General features: G+C 42.3%; 3 protein-coding genes and 1 pseudogene across 3 annotated transcripts; 1 reads left to right on the plus strand and 3 right to left on the minus strand.

Moving 5' to 3' along the window:
• Positions 1–1,845: 1,845 nt before the first annotated feature.
• Positions 1,846–3,476, plus strand: LOC115734861 (transcription factor MYBS1). The gene is made up of 2 exons (XM_030665834.2): positions 1,846–2,348; positions 2,724–3,476. The coding sequence occupies exons 1-2, from the start codon at positions 1,930–1,932 to the stop codon at positions 3,208–3,210; spliced, it is 906 nt and encodes a 301-aa protein (XP_030521694.1). The 5' UTR covers positions 1,846–1,929; the 3' UTR covers positions 3,211–3,476.
• A 1,598-nt stretch (positions 3,477–5,074) lies between these two features.
• On the minus strand, positions 5,075–5,880 carry LOC115734863 (small polypeptide DEVIL 4-like). The gene has a single exon (XM_030665838.2). It carries the CDS (start codon positions 5,728–5,730, stop codon positions 5,587–5,589), a length of 144 nt encoding a protein of 47 aa, XP_030521698.1. The 5' UTR covers positions 5,731–5,880; the 3' UTR covers positions 5,075–5,586.
• Positions 5,881–7,065: 1,185 nt separating this feature from the next.
• Positions 7,066–10,540, minus strand: LOC115734862 (annotated as a pseudogene).
• Positions 10,541–12,264: 1,724 nt separating this feature from the next.
• LOC115734627 lies at positions 12,265–14,401 on the minus strand (the record flags this gene model as incomplete). The annotated part of the gene is made up of 3 exons (XM_048282640.1): positions 12,265–12,972; positions 13,872–13,963; positions 14,060–14,401. Coding segments are annotated over 3 exons (435 nt in total), but the record flags the coding sequence as incomplete, so codon positions are not given.
• Between the last annotated feature and the right edge of the window lie 190 nt (positions 14,402–14,591).

Below are 14,591 nucleotides of genomic sequence, written 5' to 3' on the forward strand. Positions count from 1 at the left end.
GGCTATATTTTTAGTGTAGATTTATATTTTGAGCTCTAATTTATTGAAAATGCTTAAAATTAATCCTGTGCGTCGGGATGCTGGACTTGCTTGTCGTCGGCGTGTCCGAAGGGCCAACCACATGTTGAATGTCCGATACATGTTCATCACTTGTCGATCGCGTGTCGGACGCAACACGGAGACTCTCGGAGAGTGTCCATGCTTCCTAAATCATAATCTCCCCTAAAAAAAGAACATGAAAATATCATGTGTAATCGATCTTCTTATAAAACCATGCCGTGATTTATCCTCCTCGGAGAATTTATGTGCGTTATACCATCTTCCAAATTATTTCCTATCACATTGAAAGCACATTAAAAAAACCCATTTATCCGAAAATTAAGATAGTACACACGTTTTGCCTATAAGCTTATCACTTATATATGCATGTCCGTAGCATGTGGGACATTGTTTCAGACAAGAGACAGAATCCATTACGCAAATTATGTATCTTGGTCGGGATGCCGGTGGGAGACAACCATAAATAAATCTCGGGAAACATCATTTTTGGACCCGACGGGCTTGCATATCGTGTTGGGCCCAAAATGGAAGGATAGGTTGGAGGCCCAAGAATCTAAAATGGGCCTGGCTTGAAATGGACCTCCGAACTTGAAGACGGGCCCAGTACAAAGCTCCGACGCGTGGGGCCCCCCGACGCGCTAGTGAAGTGAGTGGTGGACATCGGCATGTGGTAATCGGATGGAAAGATTCTTTGGACCTGATTTGCACACGCTCTATGATTGAACTTGTCTCGCCCAAAAACGACAGCGCAGTACCCACCGCCTCACCGTCGCGTAGCAGACAGACAAAATATATTTACACGACGGTTTTTTGTTTTTTTTCTACTGTGAGATTGATAGCATATTGCGAGTAACAGAAAATAAATAGTGAATAATCGAAGAATTATTATGAGGTCCACTCTTTCAAGAATTTGTAACTCACAACATGTTTTTATTCTCATATAGTTATCGAAAAGCTGTTATGCTAGCAAAGTCAGGCATGAACGAAGCTCGCATGCACCATATAAAAGTAAGAATCTTTCGTAAATATAAAAATATCGAAATTTCCTTAATCAAAGTTCATCGATCAAATATCATATGTCTTGTTTTGGCAATCGGGATAAAGGCTTCCTTCTTTTATGAACTTTCTAGGTAAATCGTGGAGTATCAGCCTATATAGATTTTGACCTATATGATTGTAATAGTGTCGACCAAGTAGATCTCGTCGAAAGAAGATATTTTCATGAAATTTCATTCGTTGCCAGAACATAATAGGTCATCTTACCGCGTCGTTTTGTCTGAGCTTAATTTGAGTTTATTTTTTGTCCACCTCTTCCTATTGAGTACAAAATTGAAATGGATTCGGAGATCCGTAATTTCATGTCTTTGACGATTCAGTGCAATTCTTCGATCACGGCAACCTTAACTCGCTTCGCCGTAGTGATGATCGGAAGAACTCGTAACGGCGGGATTTTCATTTTTAAATCAGATCGTGAAGCACTAGTCTCTCTTTCTCTTCGGAGTTGCGGGCTACCATATCCGAAAGGCAAAGGTGGTTTGCTCTGTTGAAAGTCTCCGGCGGTGTGTAAAAGGAGAGAGAATTTCTCGACGGATTTGGAGGTGTGACCTGAACATGACAGGGGCAACCCATCCCTTCCATTTTCCAATTGGGTGGTCCTCCATAGAATTGACATTTTGATACCCACCTCTCCCTTTATCCTGCGCGCACCCCCCCCTAGCCTCATTTCCACCCCTTATCCTGCGCACCCCCCCGGGGCCTGCCTCTTCTCTGATCCTACCACAGTATGACATTTCTCTCCCATCACTCTTTTCTTTTTTCCAGTGTCCTAAGCCTGAAACTGTGCACCAACTTCAGAGCCGAATCCACACCATGTCCAGTGCCACAGAATGGAGCAGAGAAGAGGACAAGGCCTTTGAGAACGCAATTGCAGTGCATTGGGCTGAGGACTCCAAGGAGCAGTGGGACAAGATTGCTTCTATGGTCCCTAGCAAGAGCCTTGAGGAATTGAAATTGCACTACGAAATGCTAGTGGAGGATGTGAGCGCAATCGATGCCGGTCGGATACAAGTCCCCAACTACGTGAGCGATGAGGCCTCCTCGTCTTCGGCCGCCAAGGACGGGCACGGCGTCTCCGGCGGTGGCTCCGCCGCGGATAAGAGGTCGAATTGCGGGTATGGAGGCGGGTTCTCGGGGTCGAGCCATGAGTCCGGTGGGCATGGCGGGAAGGGTGGCTCGAGGTCAGACCAAGAGAGAAGGAAAGGGATTCCATGGACAGAAGAAGAGCATAGGTATAGCACTTTAGCAACTTCTTGAGGTTAACGTGAACATGAAATGTTGTGCTTGGGTAGTTGTCCTTAAGACAGATTTGGATTACCTTATCCAATTAAAAAATGCAGAGAGTCAAACTATTTGTGAGGTCCTAGCTTCTCTAGAGGAGCTTGTTAAATTAGAGAATGATAATCTTGGAATCTGCACATTAATTTGATGTTAATTTGGCTGTTAGTCAAATGTGATTGCTACAAACTTAGTGTCTAATAGGGGGACCCCAAGCAATGTTTTCCACTAATCACCTTGGCCAGTTGAATTTACTCTGCTCTTGAAGCTATGTCAAAGGTAGGATTTTTCTGGACAATACAACTAAAGAAGGGTGTCAAATTTTGCAGGTTATTTTTGCTGGGTCTTGACAAATTTGGTAAAGGGGATTGGAGGAGCATTTCAAGGAACTTTGTGATTTCAAGAACGCCGACCCAAGTGGCAAGCCATGCTCAGAAGTACTTCATCAGGTTGAATTCCATGAACAGAGATAGGAGAAGGTCCAGCATCCATGACATCACCAGTGTGAACAATGGGGATGTCTCAACCCCGCAGGCCCCGATCACCGGCCAACAGGCCAACCTGAACCCACCGAGCGTGCCCGCAATGGGAGCCTCCTTGAAGCACCGGGCTCATCAGCCACACATGCCCCCTGGTGTCGGGGTTTATGGCGCGCCAGTGGGTCACCCAATTGCTGCTCCTCCAGGCCATATTGGATCTGCAGTTGGGACACCTGTCATGCTTCCTCCTCCAGGGCACCACCCTCATCCGCCTTACATGGTGCCCATGGCTTACCCAATGCCGCCGCCGCCGCCACCTCCACCAATGCATCAATAACAAAGGCCAAGCCAAGGCCTGCATAATTTGAGTCACAACTGCATACTATGGGTTCCCAGATGAAGTTAGCAGGGGATCATGTAAACACAACATTGCAGATGAGGCCTTGTTTTTGTAAGAGCAGCAATAATGGATGTACATTAGCCTAATCTCTATAGAGCAATCCTTGTAATTCAGTTCTCTTATTGTACATATGGCGGATTAGATGATCATGGTAAGTTCATTCTGGTTCAAATCACTTGAATGTCCGGCTATTGAACCTTACAGCGGAGTCCATCTTTGCCAGAAATTTACCTTTGTTTCTTCGTCTTGGAGAACAGTTTTAATAGAATATCTTCTGTCAATTTGAAGGCCAAATGTCGGATAGGCGAGAAAAGTTCATCATGCCATGTCCAACCGAATGTTCATAAACATTCTCTCAGCAAGTCGAAGCATCCAATGCTGTGTGTCTTCTCACCTTCCCCCATTTAAATTGGGAAGAGAATCGACCAACCAACTTGTGTATTTACCAATGTCCTGATCAATCAAATAACTCTCTTTTCAGAGGAGTCGTTAGTTCGGCGAGTGGCCCTGTCAAGTAAGAAGCCTAAGTTGGGATTGGTCTTGAAGTATAAGGCCAAGGAAAAACTAATAGGAGTAAACAGGACATCAAACCATCAGGCTTACGGTCCTAAGAAATACTTTGATGTTCCCCCTAAAGACTAGATCTCAGAACCATAGCTAATACTCTCTTTAACCGGGAAAAAATCCCTACATCAGATACCAGAAACAGTGGAAGTAGAACGATGAATTGATGTTGGGAATTGGATCCCAGAAAGATATGTTACGCTTTTATTTCTCAACCTAGATCATAAGTTGTAGAGTTTGGTTGGACCAAACCCATCTGCATAAAAACTGGAACCATGCTTTCACGGACTGAAATTTAGGCTGCTAAGATTAGATCGGTTGACAGATTTAGGCTATTAACGCGTCACAAACCGCCTTCCGATCCATACTTTTCTTCAAATCCATATGACAGATTTACTGCTCTTACAGAACCAGGGAGAGGACCAGGTAAGAGGCAGTAGAACACGGACGAAGTGAAACGCGGGCAAAAGCCCACCCTGTGGCTCAAACACGGATTGTTGGCACTTGATGATTACTGTTTCAATTGCGGTTAACCGTTTAAAAGCACAAAAGCCTGTGTAATCATCAGACATGAGTTGAACATGTTAAACAGAGTATTAGCTTAGATCTTCAGGGAGAAATCTTTTATGTCTCTGGAGGGTGGAGGGCCCAAAATTGCCAAGACGAGTGGACCCAAAATTTATGCAGGAACAGAAAGCCAGTGAAAAACTAATCATGCCCTAGAGACCCACAAAATGGGCCTAAGTCACTCCAAAGATAAGCATTTCTCTTATTTTCAATTTAGGCTGCAAAGTGTTTTATGGTCTTTTTTGGATCCAATGAAGCAATCCAATCCTGGAAGGATATAGCAATTTCCAGTCCAGAACTCTGACATGGACCAGTCTCTTGTATCTTTGTTTCTAGAGACCATGATTCCATGAGTCCACTCATAGCAAAACCACCTGAATTCATCATTTCCACTTGTATGAGATGGTTTTGGCAGAGAGAGAGAGAGCGAGAGAGAGAGAGAATAAAACAAGCGTGAGATGGTGGATTTTAGGACTTGGAGCTGAGAGCTTTCAAAATGCCTATTTCCACATAATCATTTGTTTTAGAAATGTCAGAAGTTAGAGAAGATTTGGTAGGGCTGGTAGGCACTATGCTTGTCTAGTCCACCACGATGGTCTAACACAAGGAAGTAACAGAAAGAGATCAAAGTGCTGAGAAAAAGCTGACCATCTTTAAAATGCTATGCTGACTCAATCATAGTAAAGATTGATATCTCTCTCTCTCTCTCTCCCACCAAGCATCCACAATTTGAAATTAACCAATGAAGATTTGGCTCAGCCATGTGCAAGACCCTTCAACAAATTACATCAAACGAAAGACATCCTGAAGGCTATTAGTAGCTTGGTCTTTTGAAGACAAAAGGCAAAAAGTTCAAAAGATCCCAATTTTGCAGTTCTAAAATGAGGAAGAGGAATTCATGGGGGAAAAAAACTGAGACAAACATTGGGTTTTCTTGCCTAGTCCCAGTCTGATCTCCCAGACATGAACAGAAAGGTAAATAAAAAGAGCATATTAACAAGAAAAAGAGGGGAAAGACTTTGAGAGAGACTCCTCCTGTACACTTGCGCTGGTACCAAGAAGAAGAGATTGAAAAAGAAATGAAGGAAAATCTGGCCGTCATCACTTGCTTCCAAGCTGGTGGCGAGGACTGAGTACTGCAGTAATTCCACCATCCCTTTCGTTTTTCTCCTTCTTTTGGCTTTAATCTTGCCAGCACAAGAGCATAACAACGCATCTCCTTATTATGTAGAGCCTACCTCTCTGTTCCTTCATGAACCCCCCTAGTCCTTTGATTGAGAGCTTTCTTTTAGGGCTTTCTAGTGCAGCACTGCTCATCATCTTCATCTTCCTCTTGAATGAAGCTCTCTTTCTCTAATGGGATGGTGTCATTTCCTCCGATTCCACTTTTCTTCACCCCAAGTATTCTTTCTTCTTTCTGATTGGAACACTTTTTGGGTTCTGTTGATATGGGGTTGGCCTGGTAGTAATCAATGGCTTCCTCAAACTGAAAGAGGAAAGGAGTCATGAGTCTCTTCTTATAGAAAGATAGGGTGTGTGGTCCGCTCCGCACCCTCACTGGGCTCCAACCAAAAGAACCAAAAGTATTCACCAAGAGAAGGTACTGTCACTTCTCTTACCAGGTACTCTGATGTCCCACTTCACCCTATAAGACACACTTCCATAAAACAAAGAGAAAAACAAAAGAAAAGAAAATAAGATGATGATGTGTTTCAATTTACCCCTTAATCGCAAAACAAACACTATAGCTGATTTAAGTTGAATGAAACTAAAGGGGTTGGTTCATGAACATAAATAAAAAGAAAATTTTAATTTTTAAGTTGTTACAGATTAAGTACTCTTCCATGATAATTCATTATGCTTGTCAAGATGAACCAATTATATGGTGGCTGATGCTGCCGACCAAATTAAGAAATTCAGACCAAATTAAGAAATTCAGGTCGCCTAATAATAATGATGCTTGTCAATATCTCACTTTATCTCAGTTTTTCTTTTCTTTTCTCCAACTAAAGAAAAGGTTTTTCGTGGCTATCTCCTTGTTTGTCAAGAGAAAGCTCAAAAATGCTTAAATTGTGGGTCCAAGCTCTCGCTAAGGTTGAACAGAGTGGGAAATTTGACAAGTCATATCGCTGTAAGCTGTTGTAACGTGCGGAAGAAGGGCCTAAGGCACACGTGATGTTCACGAGAGAGACATGGCGACTGTCTGTGGCAAGGAGGACAACCTAAGTATTATGAATGTAAATCTTGAACCACCCAAAGCCGATTTGGCCTTTAGGCCACCACCTCCTAATTTACGCAGAAAAGGGTCACGCCCCCATCTTCATCGTTGGGTGTTTTTGTGTCAGAGGTTTGATTTGCATTCTCTTCTCTCTCATCCCCTTTCTTTCGTTTGCCGAAGCAAAAACGAGGCCACTAGTTTGCCTGCTGCCACCATCTTGTGTGATAGTAATGAACAAGAGCAATGATCAGTGAATTATAGCTAAACGTTGAAAGCACTACATCGAATCCGGTAACCCCGCCAGATTACGAGACGAGATACCGCAGAAGAGCCCGTCATTTCATCAAGACGTCCCCAAACTTCCTTTCCTAGTTTCTTAAGCAGCTTTGGATTTTAGCATTAAAATTCAAAGAAAGAAACCCATCTCCACGTAAGTTCGACGGTGAAAAAGAAAGCATGGGATGGATATATTTCTCCTAAAATTTTCTGTAATGACCCCCACCACCTCAAGAGGTAGGTCACAGCTGAGAGAGAAGCAACAGTGCAGAGCTTAAACGAGGCCACAACGTTCAGGGAAGGAGTGGTCCCCTAACTCACAACAGATATGCACAGGAAATAAAATTGAAAGGGACGGTAGAGAATCAGCATTACTTGTAAGTACAATATCCAGATCTATAGCAATTCCTGGTGGTATTCAACTGTTTGACCGGCTTCCTATCCTCCTCTGGCCCCAAAAACTACCGTTCTCCTCCAGAAAAGTTTCTCCGTCGAAAAGCTCCTTCATCCTGAGAATGTTATTCAAGAAAGCAATTATGATCTGCAATTCTAAACGTTGATACTACACACAATCCAAGAGTCACTCAGGAAAATGAACATTGATTTATTGTCTTAGCCACTTGAAGTGTGTGTTTAAGTAAGCGAGAAATGTTTAGTATTGGATTAGCATCTTTTTCCTCTTCAATCCCATCTTTTTGGCCCACATGAAGACACAATCTGCCTATCCCAAATTTATGTCACATTTGAAATCCACTCATCCCTTTTCGTCTCCTGCCGATTGTTTGCATCTTGGCCTCATGATCTGAGTTCTTAGGCTGACATCGAATGACAAACCTTTGGCTCTTGTTACTCCTTTATGTGTATCAAGAGATTCCGGTTTGCATAGTTAACATAGTCAGAAGCAGACTCCCACTAGCTCAGGAGGAGACCCCAATCCTGCAACTGGTGGCACTGGGCAGACGTTTAGCAAGAAGAGGGGAAAGAGGAAGTACAGGTTAATACTTGCTAATTGCTAAATGTTTTCATCAGAACATATTGTGCTATAGGATGCTTATGAGATCATCTCTGTTCGTTACTTTTTAGGAAACGGAAACATAGTATTACTCGATGAAAGGGGACAAGAATATCCTTCATGATTCTGAACAAAGATCTGCTCAAAATACTCTTCAGCCAACTCACAGCCACCCATATAACCAGTATTAATTCATGAAAGGGTTAGAACCTAAGCATGAGGCCAATGTGTCACAAAGCTTGGTAAGATCAATTCCTATAGACCACATATTTCATAGAGACTGATTTGCCACACCTTCAACTAAAAGGATAGACATAAGAAACTACGACTCATCCTAGGGAAGCCACCTCTGTGCAACATTCACCTCTTGTGCCTGTGCGTTTGTTAATTAACCAGGCTCCACATCTTACCATCCGGTTAAAGTATTGTCTTTCTATCATTTAGCATGGAAGCACTGTCGATCTGCCATTTGAAATAACTTGTTCATTCGTATTAGAATGACAATTAGAGTCTATTAAATGCAAGATGACATGGTAAAAATAGTGAAATCAAATGAAGTGAATATTTCTGTACATGTAACATTGACTATTAAAGCAGCAATATACTACTGATAAGACGACATTGTTGTGAGGCATTAAACAAACGCTATAAGAGTGGAAAGATTGCCATACCAGTCCTAGAATCTCCAAGATCCTCGAACATTTCTTCCAGAGATGTAGCGATACAACTTTCTAAAGCATAATTCCTTTTGTGAATATATCTATCTCCTTTTCAAGGGATTCTTTTTCTGCTAATAAAGACTGCGGTCTTTCACTTTCTCCTGGGTCGATTTCCCCTTGAAACTCTAGGCATTGTCTAATGAACCCTTCCCTGACAGATTTTAATTGTTGTAATCATTTTGAGGGAAATTTATTGCAGAGATATTACAGGAAATAGAAAACATGAAGCACAAATAACGTTGGGTGCATAGGCATCAAAGACAAGTACTTTTAACCCATACCCACCAACATGCATACTCCAACACTGAACTTTCCATTGATTTCACACTTTTTTAGCAAGAAATTTTCTTGCTGAGTACTTCCCACTAAATGCCAGAGGCACAAGGCTGCTAATTTGTCACTAAGAGCTTGTCTCCAGCAAAAGAGTTTCCTTTCCATCATTAGTTGTTGTGTAGTCATTGATGTTCAGGCAACGAATTTGGTTTTTGTCGCTATAGAGTAGCCACTGTTCGCTGCTTATGCATTTTATTGTAATGGCGAAGACTGAGCTTCTACACAGCTACAGCAATTGACAGAAGAATAATTTTGGTATCAACTAACAAGCAAAGTTGAAGTGGATATAATTTATCTTAAACAAGGGTTGATATTTACAATGCTTCTTTGGTGATCCCGTGATTTCTACAACATGATAACAGAACAGTCACAAGCAAGTACATCCATTGAAGCACATTAGACAATGTCGAATGATGCTCAGCAGAATTTGATTTTTGAAAATGGAATTTGGTGTATTGCACATCTCACTACCACATCTCTATATGCTTTCCAACTGAAATCGATCAAGTACCTATTACGGATCATCCTTTCTTGTATCTCATCTCTCTTCTTCTGGAGAGAGCGCAGCTCCTGCTCCGTGCTGGTAACTGACTTCCTTGATTCAGCTATTAAAGGGAAAAAGAAACAAGTAATGCAAATACAAATACGCAATCGCATCAATTAAGTGATGAGGTGCCACTTCATCCTCACAAGAGCACAACCAAGAAGATTATCTGACACATGTACTCAAAGTTTCTCGCACCCCTCTCAAGCTTTTCAGGCCGATTACAGCCATAGACTGCCGGTTGTCGGTCGAGAGGTCCTCTGTTTAGACACTCCTATGAGATAAACTGAATTTTCAACTCATTTCAAGTACCGCCAGCGACTTGTCCCTGAAGGCTGTTCTTGTGATTAAATATAACAGAATCAGCATCTACAACGACACGGTGCACAGCTCGGGGCAGCTCCCTGTCATACATAACATAACCACTGACAAATGATTCGATAGAATTGACCCACAATCGCAAGGCGGAGCGCAGTAACATCTAAGAGTTTCTGGTCTTGGTGAAAAATGGCAAATCCTCACTAGAACCAAATGGGCGAGGATCTACGCTGTCGGCACTGACATTCTCCAATCCTCGATCACACGCGCACCATGAGCAGACAAGGAAGACCGGAAGAATTCCCGGTGGATATGGCTAAAAACCGATTGAAGCTAAAATCCAATTGAAGTCGTCTCAGTGGAAATTAGTCTCAGCGAAACGACATTACCGACCGGTCACTGCGGCTAATCCGACGAGCTCAAACTGCGACGCGTAAAGCAGCTCGGTCAGTCCCTCCTCCCTTGCCGCCAAAGGCGCCTTCGGCCTCCGAACACTTGACGATCTCCGATTCCATCTCCCTCGTGATCTGGATGCTCGACTCGATCTCCTCGTTCACCTACTCAAAGCAGCTTCAACTCGGACGAGCTTTGCAAAATCCTCGACTGGAATTCGCGAAGTGGAAAAGGGAAAAAGCGAGGCGCGAAGCCCTAGATACCTGATCGAGCATGTCTTTGAGGCAAGAAATCTGGCACAGTATTGCGCTCGAATCTTCCATCCTCTCTCTCTCTCTCTCTCTCAAATAACGGCTCTCTGCAGGCTCCCGCCATTTATATACTTGCAAATGTAGGTAAACGGATAATTAAATGGTTTTGCGATTTTAGTATAGTTTGAAAATTTGAGCTCGAGTTCAAGCACTAAAACTGCGTTTGATCGTTCGTATAAAACTCGAGATAGGATATGTTTTATCTATCCCTGTTTGTAGTGTGATATATATATTGATATAGGATATAGGATAAAAAATCCGAGGGGAGAGGGATAAGTCGATATGATTTTCTTATCGTCATATAAAAGCTAATTTTAGAATGATGACAACTTTCTTGTCTCTTTATTTATATTTTCATTTTATTTATTTATTTTTTGCAAAGAGGTTTGAAAATCTAATAAAATGTGTATATTTTCAAGTTTTTTTGTATATGAGAACGTTATTTTTATAGTAATAAGATCGGAATATTTCATGAACATCGCATAAGGGCATATATGTCATTTATATTGATATACAGTTTCTACCAAATGCAGGTATGATAAGATATGAAATATATTTTAAATGTTCACATGAATAGAATATGGCCAAATCCCTAGATTTCTTATCATATCCTATTCAATCCTATCCGGACCAGAAATCTCGACACCAAACGCAGCCTAACTAATATACATCTCTTTCTTCCCTCGTCCCATACATGGGATACGCGTGTGAGACATTTGCCTTCCGTTAGCTTTAGTCAATTTCAACGTAAAATTGATGAACTAGATGACACGTGGCATTATCTGACAAATCCACGTGGAAATAGATTTCCGAGCAAATCTAAGCAACCCTTATACTGGTGGTGGAGTTTGGTTCATAAAGTCTAATGACCGTTACACTTCCTTCGTCAAAAGCACAAGTAAATAGATATATTTATCCTCACACTTGCCAAATCAATTGAGTTATTATCATGTATCTTACTGCTTAACAATTTTATAGTGAAATTTGACCAAAGCTAATAGAGGATAAATATTTCAAGCGTGTACTAATTTAAAGTTTTTGGTAACCCACAAATTCATTTTAAATAAATTTATCATAGCCATATTAGCTTGAGATTTTCCAAAATATTAGCCCTAAGAGTAAATTATTCATCAAATTTTTTGTGACCGTGAGTTTTTTACTTATCCTTAACCAAGGGATAAAAATGGACAGCTTGATCATCATACATCATCATTTCGCAGCTTTATTGGTGCAAGACTTGTCTAATTCGACCCTAAGTTTTATTGGCGAATTATTTCGATACGGTCATAATCCTAGCAAGGCAAAACTTAAAATTAACCGGCACGATCAGATCTATTCTCATGGACACCATCCGAACAAAAATATGAGTAGGGCACCAACAGATCAGTTCATAAGAGAATGAACATGTACAGAAACTCCCTGATCCAAGAACACTCAACACTTTTCAATCTGTTCGGATCCACCACATGACTCGAAGAATCAGGAGACATGGCAGATTGCTATCTTAGCAAAGCGAAAAATGGAAGCAATCGTGAATCGGCATTCTTCGTGCATTGGAATTGTCCAGGAACTCAGGCAGGCAGGCAAATCACAGCAAGAACAAGCCAATGAAATTTTTTGACAGAGAAGCCTTACTTGTCCCGGTACAAGTGCCAAAACAGATTAATGGAGGGGATCGAGATGCAATAGAAGGGTACAACTACAAAGAATCGATGATGATACACCGTCAAAAGAGCGAACAAGAGCCCTTCGATCGACTCGTTACTGAACCACCATCAAAAGCATCGAGTACTAATCCGCCTACTAATACGTTGCACTTTTCTCCACACGGACAAAATTATCAAACAATCCTGGAGCGCATTGCCAACTCTCCACAATGTTTGCACATAATCAGCACAGATGATGCAGAAATTATGCTTACCAGGCAGGAGCTCTGAGTTCTGGTCATCAGAACAGAGCAGATTCACCAAAATGCAAGCTACAATGGACTGAACATGGTCAACTGTGAGATTTTTGTTGAGCTCCAGCAATAGCTGAATTCGCATGTTCACACAATTACTTTCTAGACAGGCTGGAGTCCGTGACCATCTCTGCTAGAAGAGACGACAATATAGACATTTCTCCATAGAGCTGCCCCCAAAGCAAGGACAAGATTGTGCAGCTTTCTGAACCACATGCTTGTGTTGTTCAGTTCGTGTGGAGCTCGCCGGAAGATGTAATGGCATAATTTCGTCCCTCAAAGCCCTCCTTGATGAGAATAGAGCAGTAACTATTTCTGCTTCACCCTCAACTGATTGTGGGGTTGACACCAAAGATCATCATGCATATTAGTGATCACAAACTAAGAATGAATCAAGTAGATTGGCCCCATTCATCAACTGTGGCATTTCTCTTTAACAGAAAGAAATTCCGGGACAGGAGAGAAACTCACTCACTACTTGCTCCTGGAGAAAAAAGGGGCAAGGATCAGGCAGGGAGGGTATCGTAGATAAGGGAAAGGCGCTCACTAACCGAACCCCAAAATTCACCATATTTGTCCATACACTGAACTAAGATCAAGCGAAAAAAAAAAAAACTAAGAACAAGCACAGAGCCTATTTAACTTTACAGGGCATCAGGCATACAAGTAGATCAGCGCATCGTAACCCTACAAACAAAAGGAGCTAAATCTACTAGTAGGTACAAAAGAGAAAAACAGAAGATGGATTGCAAAGGAACAAAAGAAAGGGAACAGTAAGCATGCCCTTAGAAACAAGCTTCGAATTTCAGTGAGGATAACAACAAGGAAAATAGCCGAGCAATGGAGGAAATAGGCAGGTGTAACTAGGTCTAGACAAATCGATCTTGATGAATAATACGAGAGAATAGATACAGATTTCAGTGAATGCTTAAACAGTATGGCAGATGACACTGTCAGGCAAAAGGTCGGGTGCTCTTTGATGTCAAGACAACAGACAGAGAATACAGCATTTTAAGAGAATGATCAGCAAAATCCATCTACTTTATTCATGCACATCATCCATCAGATTACATCAACCCACCACCAAATTCTCCAGTACTTGACTCTTGACATCCTCACAATCAAGATAAAAGCCACAGGCACAGGCATAAGAACCATAAACTGAGTACCTCTTTCATGCAGCTATTGAAGACGAAAGCCAACAAACCAATCCAGTGAAGAATATAACCAACATCTATGAGATGAAACCAGATGATTAGACATGGGAAACAAGCACATTCACTCCAAAATCTGAGCTTCACACTTGGTTATGATACAAAAGACTGTCCTCGTGTAATTCATTCAGTTCAAAAACAGCTAAAAAGGAAAGAATGAGAATCGAACTAAGCAGAATCTTCAAGTTCAGTCATCGTCTGTTGCTGCTGCTTCTTCTTCATTTCCATCTCATACTGCCGCAATCTCTCCTTCATCTTCTCCTGACACAAGTTGATAATTGCGAGTTCCAACATCCTCAAACGCAACCCCAAAATCCCCAGAAAAAGAAGAAGAAGAAAAAGAAGAAAAAATCAGACCTTGTAGCTGATTTCGACGCGGTGCATGACGTAGAAACCAAGAACGCCGCCGAGGATAGTCCCAGTAATGATCCGAATGTAACCCCATTTCTGCGAATATGGAGCCCCCACCATTGGTAGTTGCCCCTGTTCCTCTGCCGACGCCCCTTCACTCCCAGTCCCGGTCGCCGCAACAGTGACGACGAGCCGCAGAACCCCCCGGTTCTCGAAACGTGAATCGTAGCTATCAGAGAAGGGGGTTTCGGTAACTGGATTGCCCCTCCGAACGGCACCTAGCGCGAGCCTTTTTGATGGCTCGCTCGGTGCACTCCCCGACGGTCTAAGAATTACAGACCGGCCCGGTCAAAACTCGCGGCGTCTCGCACTTCAACAAGGGGCGAGCAGAAAACCCCATGAAGCCCAAACGCCCGGACCGGCCTGATTTTTCGGGCTCTGATACCCCGGGCTGGGCCACCGGGCCTAAAATGATCGGTTTTTTTTACTTCGGGCGGGTCTCTCGGGCTTCGGACACTTGCTGCTCGAATGGCCCGGA

Source organism: Rhodamnia argentea, chromosome 7 (assembly GCF_020921035.1).
Source record: "Rhodamnia argentea isolate NSW1041297 chromosome 7, ASM2092103v1, whole genome shotgun sequence".
Classification (NCBI taxonomy): domain Eukaryota; kingdom Viridiplantae; phylum Streptophyta; class Magnoliopsida; order Myrtales; family Myrtaceae; genus Rhodamnia; species Rhodamnia argentea.

Excerpts from the sequence above, each read along its gene's own strand:
- LOC115734861 (XM_030665834.2), top strand. The coding sequence starts at position 1,930 with ATGTCCAGTGCCACAGAATGGAGCAGAGAAGAGGACAAGGCCTTTGAG. Across the intron at positions 2,349-2,723 it reads TGGACAGAAGAAGAGCATAG|GTTATTTTTGCTGGGTCTTG; the intron begins GTATAGCACTTT and ends CAAATTTTGCAG.
- LOC115734863 (XM_030665838.2), bottom strand. The coding sequence starts at position 5,730 with ATGAAGATGATGAGCAGTGCTGCACTAGAAAGCCCTAAAAGAAAGCTC.